This window comes from Nicotiana tabacum, chromosome 4, assembly GCF_000715075.1.
Source record: "Nicotiana tabacum cultivar K326 chromosome 4, ASM71507v2, whole genome shotgun sequence".
NCBI classification, from domain to species: Eukaryota; Viridiplantae; Streptophyta; class Magnoliopsida; order Solanales; family Solanaceae; genus Nicotiana; species Nicotiana tabacum.
The window spans coordinates 99,969,028-99,980,381 of record NC_134083.1 but is presented as its reverse complement, the minus strand read 5'-3'; the positions used below and the strand labels follow the sequence as shown (position 1 = coordinate 99,980,381).

General features: G+C 36.5%; 1 protein-coding gene across 2 annotated transcripts; it reads left to right on the top strand.

Annotated features, from left to right (window-relative positions):
• The first annotated feature begins 3,416 nt into the window (after positions 1 to 3,416).
• On the top strand, positions 3,417 to 10,564 carry LOC107779386 (uncharacterized). Of its 2 annotated transcripts, none has more exons than XM_016599818.2 (8): positions 3,417 to 3,814; positions 5,145 to 5,629; positions 6,021 to 6,206; positions 6,282 to 6,380; positions 6,560 to 6,631; positions 6,749 to 6,862; positions 8,978 to 9,250; positions 9,363 to 10,564. In XM_016599818.2, exons 1-8 carry the CDS (start codon positions 3,592 to 3,594, stop codon positions 10,266 to 10,268), a joined length of 2,358 nt encoding a protein of 785 aa, XP_016455304.1. In that variant the 5' UTR covers positions 3,417 to 3,591; the 3' UTR covers positions 10,269 to 10,564. The 2 variants fall into 2 exon arrangements, with proteins under 2 accessions (XP_016455304.1, XP_016455305.1); XM_016599819.2 differs by having other exon boundaries at positions 3,462 to 3,814; positions 5,148 to 5,629.
• Positions 10,565 to 11,354: the final 790 nt, after the last annotated feature.

Below are 11,354 nucleotides of genomic sequence, written 5' to 3'. Positions count from 1 at the left end.
AATATTAGAGACAAAAGGATGTTAAAAAAAATATCTAAGGCAATACTTTGTAAATTTTATTATAGAATTGTGACCTAAATTTTATTTAACATCCTAAATTTTAATATTCAATATTTAATATCGAATATATATAGTATATAAGATGTATATATAGTATAGTATATATATTAAAGTATGTATATATATATATATATATATATATATATATATATAAGCTATATTCGATAAGCTATATATACATCTTATATACTATATATAAGATGTATATATAGTATAGTATAGTATATATATTAAATGTATATATAGTATAGTATATATATTAAATGTATATATAGTATATATATATAAAAGCTATATTCATGTATTAACAGCATAACTTACATACTATTAATATAACTACATTTTATTAATACATAATACAACTATGTACATGATCATACTAATACATAAATACAACAGAATACATGTATTAACAACATAACTTACATACTATTAATATAACTTTTGAATACATAATACAACTATGTACATGATTATACTAATACATAAATACAGCAGAATACAAACATAGGAAATAAAATAGAATATAATAATTGAATCTAGTTAAATTTGAAATATAGTAAACACAGTAAAATACGGTGAATACAACTCGAAAAATAGTGAAAACAATCACTGAATTAAACTCAATATAACAGTAATATGTATTAGCAGCAGAATACATAATATAACTATGTATATGATCATACTAATACATAAATACAACATAATACATGTATTAACATCATACTATTCAAAATACTTTTGAATACATAATACAACTATGTACATGATTATACTAATACATATTACTGCTATATTGAGTTTAATTCAGTGGTTGCTTTCACTGTTTTTTGGTTGTATTCCGAATACATGTATCAACAATATAACTTATATATTATTAATATAACTATGTTTTATTACATTATTGGCAGAACTTTTGAAAAAACATTAAAGTTAAAAATGAGTATTGAATCATAAGAATTTAAATACATAGGCATATAAAAAATAAATTGAATGTATTCCGAGTGACAGTTGCATTAAGACAAGAAGACATTCATGTATTCAAAACCAAAAAGGTTACGTAAAACCATGATCAATTCAGCAATAAGCTGAAAATACAATCTGTATAACAGAAAACTATTCTAAAACTATTTTCACAGAAGTATCCGATTATGTGATTTGCCTAACAATCTTTGCGGGTGCTTCATTGTCGCTTATCGCATCGGCGTCTAACTTCCGCATAGCATAGTCCCAAAGGAGGGCACCATATCTTTGATGGAGTAAATTAGCATCAAAAGTTGTTTGTGGAACCAATCCATAAGTGCTCAAATACTCTGCATATGCTGCGACATACAAACCACAATCTTGCTAATAGATTTGAGAAGGGCATTGAATGCCTCCTTACCCCATGGGTAATCACAATATCTCCCGCTCTCGACCAAATTAAAATGTAGTTTTGGGATGGTTGTGCAGTTCTTCTCAGTGGATAATATGAATGTATGTATGAAATACAACACATCTATTTTAATGACATTTCCATCGTTATCGAAACCCTAATTCTTGTTATCAAAGTATTTCAGCAAATCTTTCTTCTTGACATTCTTTGCACCGACAAAGTATGTATCCACGATCTTATTAGGCATCTTTGTGTTAACACAATTGAGACCAGTAACTACCGCAAACTCCCTGATTGAAAAGCATAATGTTGTACCATTCACATGTATTAAAAATAAATCAATAGGACTTTCCTCTAGCTGCAGAACCATGAAACACTTGAACAACTGATGTTGAACCTCGCAGTGCTTCATATCGAGGAATTCTAAAAAACAAGTAGTACCAAATAGTTTGTACTGATCAAGAGTAAGCTTTTCTTTGAGGTCGGAGATTATGTCGGTGTTAGTATAGGAACTCACATGCGGCGATAAAATAGACGGGTGTTTAACAAGGAGTTTTATTTCCTACATACAAAAAATAGCTAAAAAGATAAAATATATGGTTGAAAATACAAATAAATACAGTTAGGTTGGATACATAACTCATTCATGGATACAACATAGTACACTGATAATTACAACAAAAACTGTGAATTATGGTAATAATTATTGTTTTAAATACAGATGGATACAGTTAGGTTGAAAATACAGATGAATACAGTTATATTGAATGCATAGCTAATTGATGAATAACATCAAAATGATAAAACTAACAATGCATTTAAAAATGTTGTTGTATGAACTCAAATACATATAAATACATCTAAATACAACAGTCAAAAATCACTGTACAAAATAAAAATCAATGTATGCCCATATCGAATACATATAAATACATCTAAATACAAGAAGAGAAAACCACTATACAAACTAAAACTCAATGTAAGCGGAATCAAATCACTGTACAAACTAAAAATCAATGTAAGCGGACTCGAATACATATAAATATATCTACAATTACCTTGTCGTTCTGTGTTTCCGAGCTACTTCCTTTAGCGACCTCTTTTCCCTTGCTCCCAGAAGCATCATCCATAAGTTTTCTTCTTTTTTCCATATCAGGAAATGTTGATTTTTCGAAATTTTCTCATCTTGACCTTTTTTCATAGGGTCATTGTGTATTTTTATTCTCCTTTCGGTTTCAATGGTTGCTGATGAACCTGCAAATACAGGTTCCTTCTGAGTGATTTGCAAATTGAAAGATGACCCCTCGAAATTGAGTGCTTTAGTGGGTATACCTCGGGTAACCCTCTTCGAAGTTGTTGAATCATCCATTGAAGAGGAAATTTAAAGTATTCTGCAGAAAACCTAACAATAGTGAATATTTTTTAAAAATACTATTGAAGAGAAAAAGAAGAAGCTTTAACTAGCCAAAAACCCAAAAACTTTAACACTTGCCACAACTTTTTGGAGAAAAAAACGTTGAAAATTGAGGGAGACAACAGCGTTGTGAGAGAACTATAAAACTTGTGGGGAGAATCGTGGTTCAACAATGGGGAAGACAAACTTGATGTGAGAGAGATCGTGGTGAGAGAAATTAGATATACTATACGGTGATTTTGGGAGAGAATAACTGAAAGAATGAGAGAGAAAAATATTAGACAGCGTATTTAATGCCTTAACGGTAGTGTATACCATAAATACATATTTTGCTATAAAAAATAAAAGGTAGCTATAAAAAATAATATTTTAAAAGGGTTTTTATTTATAATAAATAGAGTTAAACCTTTGCTATATGAGGTAAAATTTTCTTTGAAACTACTTCTGGGTAAAAGCCATGGGCCTACTAACAAAAAAGCCCAAGTAGCCCATTACGGATAGCCCAATATCCCATCACCAACATGGGCTACAAACCCTAGTAACCCAACCCCTAATCAATCTCGACGTACTGACAAAAAAGAAAAATAAAATCTAACCAACTTCCCCTATATATAAAAATCTCATAAGCATATCTTTGTTTTGCTGTCTCTTCTCTCTTCAACCAATTTTTTTTCGGATTGCACTTTTGCTACACAGTCTGATATAGTGAAAAGCTTAGGCGTTAGATTTTGGATCAGAGAAAATGGCAGAGGAAGAAGTGATGGTGGAAGCAACAACAACAAGCGGCCCGGTTCCATCGGATCATCACAAGAGAAAGCTGGAAGATTTGGAACCTGAAGAAGTCGGGTCGGACTCGAAACCGGAAACGGAGTCGGATTCCGTGCAAAAAGCTGCTGATGAGGAAGATCTTGATGGGTCTGAAGCTAAAAGACCTCGTTTGGAGGATAACAAAGCTAATGGATTAGGTATTAGAGCTAACCCTTGGTAGGATTTAGGTTGTTTTAAAGTTTTGCATTGTGATTTTTGTGCAGTTTCTTGGGTGTTTTTTGGTCGTTATTGGGTTTTTTTTCTTGTACAGAGATAAGGCTGATGATTTTGGTTTATTTTCTTATGTGGTTTGCTTTATGCCTTGCATTTCTTGGAGTGATTTAACCTTTCAGAGATTTATACGTTTAGGAAATATACAGAACTTCTACGACTTTTTATTTGCATTTTGCATAATATTGCATGATATGAGTTTAAATGGGATAACATGGTCACTCAGTGGCGGATCCAGGATTTTGGGTTCGTGGGTGCTTAACTGTTCTTGACTTACAATTACTATCAATCACATAGTATAAGTGCATAACTAATTGAACATGACGGTCAAAAAAGTTAATAAAAAATCTCGTATTAGTATTATAAATGCGTGTGACGAAAAATGCAACTGGCAAGAATTTATTTTTATGGATTTTGCCACTCTAGAGGAACTATTTGTTTTTAGAAGGGTCGAACTATGGAGTTTCTTTCTTTCTTTGCTATAGAGAATTACTAGGTAAAATACAAAAGGAAATACTTTATAAAAAAGGGGAAGGTAAAATAAAATTCAGGGAAAAAGTAGTCTGGAACGGAAATAAATAAAGTAGTAGTATTGGATAAAAAATGTAGCTACTCGATATAAATTTAAAAGGGATACCTAATGGGGTAAAGGAAGAAAGTAGTAAGTTTCGAGCTCCCACCCCCTTACACTACTAAAGCAGCCACTATCCTTGCTTGACTAAATCACCCATCAGCATTTTTGTTCTCTGGGTGCTTCCGGGTTTAATATATCAAACACCTCAAATTTTCTATATAGCTAATAAAGGCCATGCGGTAAGGTTAATGGGTGCTGAAGCACCCAAATTTAGTATGTAGATCCGCCCATGTGGTCACTGATTCATATAGCTGACCCTAACTTATTTGGGACTGAGGCGTAGTTGATGTTGGGGTGTTGCCTTATGCCTTGCATTATGGTATGTGCAATATTTTAGGTCCTTATGATGTGAAATTATTGTGGTGGAAATTTTTTTTGAGGAACTACTTTTGATCTTTCTGGGAAATACTTGAGAAAGGGAATTGTGTTCTGTGCTGAGCACTTGAAGTGGGCTGTGTAGGAAGAGTGGATATCTGTGTAGTGAATGTTTATAGTGAGTTGATATTTTGTTGAAGAGTTCTCTTAGGGATTTGAATTGTTGTAAAATGTGAGAAATAGCAAAGATTGTGTATGGGAAGTCTGATGTGGTAAAGCTTGCTTCCATCTTTTTACTGTTTTTTCAGCAGCCCAAAATGGTTATGAGGAGAAGATAGAGGAAGAACCGAAAGAAGATGACAATGTGCAGCTGTTAGATGCAGAAAAGAATGATACTCACCCAGAGGTGTCTCAAGAAGTAGCCACAGAAGCTCCCGAATCAGTTAGCGAACAACCTGCTGATGCTGATCAACAAACAGGGGATGTTGAACATTTTGATGCTGAAAAGATTTCCGAGGCAGAAAAGAGTTCACAGGTAGATGAACCATCTAAAGGTGACATTCAGGAGCCTGATGTAGAGAAGAGTACACAGGTCGGTGGGCCGTCTAAAGGTGAAGGTGACATTCAGGAGCCTGATGCAGAGAAGAGCACACAGGTCGATGAGCCGTCTAAAGATGACATTCAGGAGCCATCAGCTGAAGCGCCTGAAACAGAGGGTGTTCAGCTTGATCAAGAGCATCCAGCCTCTGATGATCAAACAATTACACGCAAAATGGAGGTCCCCAATAATAAGGTGATGAGAATTTATGTGAAGTCTGAATTTATATTCTCCTAGTGCGGTAATCAGCTAGGCATGTGGAGAACTCCTGGCATTTCGTAACATAAGCAGCCAGTTTAACAAGCTCTAAAGTATATCAACTGTGTGCTGAATTGAGTCACTTTCATGTGGGAAAATGACTTTCTTTTGATTTTACTTGTTAAAGAGTGCAACAGAAACTGATATTTTCTGAGCTACACAAGGTGAAAATTTTAAATCAAGAAAACCTGGTGATAAGAATATTTGGTCATGATTAAGTGACCGTTGTAGAATTCGCAGTGGATATCATTTGGTCCTCCTGTGTGCTATTTCACCTTGTCTAGCATTTGACTTGAATCTTATAGAGTTCTATGTAAAACTGGTACAGGTTGGGGTTCTTATTGGAAAATCCGGGGATACTATTCGATACCTGCAATACAACTCGGGAGCTAAAATTCAGATAATGCGTGATGCTGATACAGATCCACATGCTGCAACCAGGCCTGTCGAACTGATTGGAACATTAGAAAATATAAATAAAGCTGAAAAATTAATAAAGGATGTCATAGCTGAGGTATGTGGTTGGTCTTATGATCATTTCCTTTTGTCATCTTCCCAGCTTTTATGGTTCACAATGTTGGCTCTCTAGGCGGATGCGGGTGGTTCTCCTGCACTTGTGGCTAGAGGCTTTGGCACTGTGCAGGCTGTGGTTGGAGAACAGATCGAGATACAAGTTCCAAATGAGAAGGTTGTATTTCTTACTTGTTCCACTCTCTTTACCTTTCCAAATGAGAAGGTTGTATTTCTTACTTGTTCCACTCTTTACCTTTCGTTCGACTGGGGACTTTGTGGGGGCAGAAGAGGTTATTATTTTTTATTCTTTAGTTTCCATGATTGACAAGGGCCTGTCTTCTTCTCTTGCTCTAGGTTGGTTTAATTATTGGAAAAGGTGGGGAAACTATCAAGAGCCTTCAGACAAGATCAGGGGCACGAATTCAGGTACTGATAACCCTATGATTTCTGTTGGCACCTATTTTGTGCAAAGTAGTTTTACTATTAGAGGCAATCAATTCACTTGGTTAAATTATCAAAATTAATGTTCTACTATTTCCGTAGCTGGTTCCACTTCCTTCTGATGGAAAAGAATCTAAAGAAAGAACAGTGCGAGTGACTGGTGATAAAAAGCAAATTGATATGGCAAGAGAGATGATCAAAGAAGTCATGAGTCAGGTTTGTTTGGATGTTCTGCCTTATTCTTTAAGTGCGCTTGTGTGAGGTCCATTTAGGTGTATTCAATGCAGTTTAATATTTCAGATCAGTATTTCTGATATAAGCGTATTTCATTTCATCTATGTTAATGGCCATTTCTTGAACACTTTTTCTATAAGTAACTGTTTCTTGAATACGCATAATTGATACTGTGACATGCTTACAATCGGGTTTGAGCCTGGAATTTTGGACAGAAATATATGTTATAGGAACTATCAGAAATTTCAGATGCAAATCTCGTACTTAAGTAACATAAAGCAATGTGTTCTTTATATAACTTAGTATATTTTGAGCCCCTATGGCTTTACTTTAGTGGCAAGAGCGCAGTGCATGACGTGTGAGTTAGGCATATGTCACAAGCTCAAACTCTGATACGGGAAAAAGCCTAATGATTAAGTTGAGAAGGGTAGATGATGGGCGGCTGCCCTGAGTTTACTCAGTTATCAAAAAATAACTCAGTATAATTTGTTGATGTGCAACATCTGTTGAATTTGATGTATGTGTCATGGACAATCGTGTAGAATGCAATTATGCCTTCCGTTTTCTGTTTAGCAGTTGATTTATTCTTGTATAAAATGACAATTTACAAGTGCAATTAGAAGTTACATGTTAAAGAATAAACGTATTTAGCTGATCTTCTGAAGTAATAGTATGGCTCTTACCAGTAGGAGGGCACCAACGAGTTTTTGGAACATTTGCATGTTTCTTAGTGTCACTAAGGGGGCATAAAGTTCTCTGCTTACAAGGGGTCAGTGTGAAAACTCTCTTAATGGTTTTACTCGAGGCACTTGTTTAGGTAGAATATGGTGCTGTACTACTGCCTTGCTATTCATTGTTTACAAGCTCCAGTTGGTGACTTTGCTAGATCTGAACTGCTGAAGGAATGTATTAATGTACTCTTAGGATTAAATTAATTGCCTATCTTGTAGTGGTTACTCTGTTATGTGTGGTGAGTAGGCGTTTTGCATGAGATGAAGAAAAATGTCACATGTTGGGAGCTTGTTTCTTAGTGAACGTTCATAAAAGTTTGTGTGCCGGGTCAATTGAATACAGTTAAAGAGAATGTTGTGTTGAAATGGGATGTCGGTTGCCGTGATTTATATTTGTCAATGGGTGCCAATTTCGAATTGGTTGGCTTTAAAAATGCAGATTTGGATTTTGTCTTTGACATCGCAGCATTGCGTTGGTGTAGCCATAGACAACTACTATTCACTCTCGACCACCGAAGAGAGGTATCAAGCATTAACCCTCGCCATTGCAGATGTTAATAGTTGGTAAGATTGCTTCGAGACTTAAAAACTAAAAATGATAATAATAGTAAGGTTATTATATTAGAAGAGTACTCTCTGGATACCCTATGCTCTATGCAAGCCACCATGTTGCAGAATGCCATCACTAGTTAAATCATCTTTATTGAGTGTACTATATCCATGATGAAATCTGATCTCATTTTATCTTAAACATAGGAGAACTGAATAGTCGGCCTTTTGACTTGCATTAACACGTGGTGTTTGGAAGTAGTGTGACTACCATGGTATTACACAATTGAATGCAATAAAAAAGATGTTCTTTTATTCAAGACTGGATATTGTTCTGCCTCTTGGATACTATGTGCATGTGATTTTTGAAGATGCTTGATATGTATGTACTAAATGTCAGATGATGGTTTGTTTAGATATCTGAAATAGTATCAAGAAACATCAATCTCTTTTCCTTGATAGTAGTGTTATGGGCTACTCATCTGATCCCATTTTGGCAGTTGTGTTTGATATTTTCTTGAAGCGTCATTAGATTGCTATTTCTGCTTTTATTCTTTACATTTTCATCAATGCTCTTGCTATCTACTATTCACGTTTTATTATAACTCAATGCAAGTACAATCTATGGATCTGTGTATAAGTGTTTTCTTGCAGTTGTCACCCTGCTACAGTTCAAGCATCTACAAATTTCATTTACTTCGTTTCCTGGAAGCTATTCCTGAGCTTTTCTTATATTTATGCTTATATTTTCTGTTTAAATCTGCAATCATGTGGCTAACTTCTCTAGATGTCTTTCTTTTTCACAATGGTGTGATAGCCTGTAAGGCCATCAACTCAATCTTCGGGTTATGGTCAGCAGGCATTTCGCCCACGTGGCGGAGCTGCTCCCCCACAATGGGGACCCCGAGGTGGTCATCCTGGGCAGTTTCCAGGTTATGATTACCATCAAAGAGGACAATATTCATCTCGCAGCCCACAATACCCACCTCCTGCCTATGGAAATTATCCTCCACAGCAAGCACCAAGAGGCGGATTTGGTCAGGGTTGGGAGCAAAGGCCTCCAGCCTCTATGCAGGGCCCTCAGTCACAGGTTGGTGTTTATAATTATTAATTGCACTATATAGCCAATGCCTCAGCATTTGCTTCACTCTTTAAAATTATTACTCATGCTTTCTGGTCCTTTAACGGGTCTGCCTTCTCAGGCAAACTACAACTATGGGCAGGCACATGGTCCAGATTATGGCCAGTCATACCCTCATCACCAAGCACAGCATGGACAAGGCTATGGGCATGGATACACTGATGTAAAATATGATCACCAAATGGCACCACAGAATCAGTATGGAGGACATGGAACTTCTCAGCCGACATCTTACCCTCAAAGTGGTGCACATCCCAGCTATGGCACACAAGAACAATACGGTAAACCTCCTTCATATGGTATGCATCCACAGGCTTCCCATTCGCAACCTTACAGCCATCCCAGGGCTAATCAACCTGGAGAAGTGCCATATCAGCAGGGTCCAGCTCCATCAACTCAAGGATATGGTGCTAGTATGCCGCAGCAGCAGCAGCAATTCCCCTATGCATCCAGTGGGCAAATGCAACAAACTTACCCTGCATATGGATCCACCGCTACCGCCGATGGATACAATCACCCACAAGCTGCTCCAGCTTGTGGTCCTGGGTATCCTCAGCAGAGTGCCCAGCCTGTTCCTGGATATGGTCAGCCTGTACCACAACAACCTCCTGCTTATGCCCAAGCAGCCCCTGCTGGAGGTTACAGTTCCTACCCTTCACAGCCCGCTTACACTGAACAGCAGGCAACAAATAGTGCAGGCTATGGTTATCAGGCACCAGTTGACCAAACTTACAGTGGTGCTCAGGCTTCAACTACTTATAGCGCACCATATACTGGACAACAAGCCTATGCTCAACCAGCTCCAGTTCCTGCTGCAGCCCCGGCTCAGCCTGGTTATGATCAATCCATGGCTCAATCAGGTGGTTATGCAACTGTACCTGCTGCTGCTGGTTACGTGAAGAGTGTCTCGCCCCAGCCTGGTTATGCACAGTATGATGCTAATCAGATGTATGGTGCCCCAAGGTGAACTTGTTATCTGATGAAATTGTTTCAGGGAATGTGTTCCGGTGTTCTTGTTCACAACTAGGCTGTTAGTTCGTATTAGTTTGAATTTCAGATCATTTTCATTGCACATGGAATATTTTATTAGTGCAATGTGTACTTTGTTTTTGCTTTGTCAGCATCATACGCGCCTAATCATAAATGCTAAGAATTTATGGGAAGTCTGTATTTTCTGCTTTACAAATTTTTTGTAGGCATATGGAACTCTTGTGCTAGTTGTAGAAATGTATTTTCAAAGTCTTGCGCTGGTAGATTTTCAAATCTGTTGTTGACAATTTCAGCTTAATGAGTGACGAAGATGAGAGATATTAGCAGGTGATGATCGATGCTCAATGCTTCATCTATAGCTATTTTTGTGCAAATATCAAACATAAAATTTAAGCTATTTTTGTAGTTATCTTTAAGGAATAGGGTGAGAATGACCGTTGATTTCCTCCCCCGAGTGCAATTTCACCTTATGATTGTGTTTACAAAATTGGGTCCTTGAAAAGTGTTTATATTGGTTGAAAATGAGTATTTGAAAGTTATATATGCAGTGTACCTTTTTCAAGTCTAGCGTGCCATTATTTTTCTAAAAGCAGTTTAATTCTGTCTTATAGGGAAATAGGCAAAACGTGAGATTAAGTTGTATTTGTAATTACGATAACTTTGTAGTCTAATACCATGTTAATTTACCCCCAGAAAAAAAGGAAATATAGTAGAAGGAAGAAAACTGGTTTGATGTGTACTAAACTAGCATGGCACTGCAGATTTGAGGTTGAACGATCTTCGGCGGCACTCGCAAGAAGTTGTGCGAATTCATTAAGTTCTAGTGACGCTAAAATTTTAGCGATTCCAAATTGTAACTTTCTCAAATGACATTAATCATGTCAACACTCCCCATTCTTTGTTGAAATAGGTTAAGTGTTTACTAATGATTGTTATTAACCAAATCTAGAATGTTGGAATGAAGAGCATGGGAGGTAACTAGTCATAAGAAGAGTGGAAGCGAGCGCAATCAAAATCAAGGCGGGAGACATTTCCATCATCCCTTAAGAAGTGTTGTGGTCGA

What these genes read in the sequence shown, in the direction of transcription:
- LOC107779386 (XM_016599818.2), top strand. Translation starts at nt 3,592, where the DNA reads ATGGCAGAGGAAGAAGTGATGGTGGAAGCAACAACAACAAGCGGCCCG. An exon ending in GATCAGGGGCACGAATTCAG is followed by an intron (nt 6,632 to 6,748) that starts GTACTGATAACC and finishes CTATTTCCGTAG; the next exon opens with CTGGTTCCACTTCCTTCTGA. An exon ending in TGCAGGGCCCTCAGTCACAG is followed by an intron (nt 9,251 to 9,362) that starts GTTGGTGTTTAT and finishes CTGCCTTCTCAG; the next exon opens with GCAAACTACAACTATGGGCA.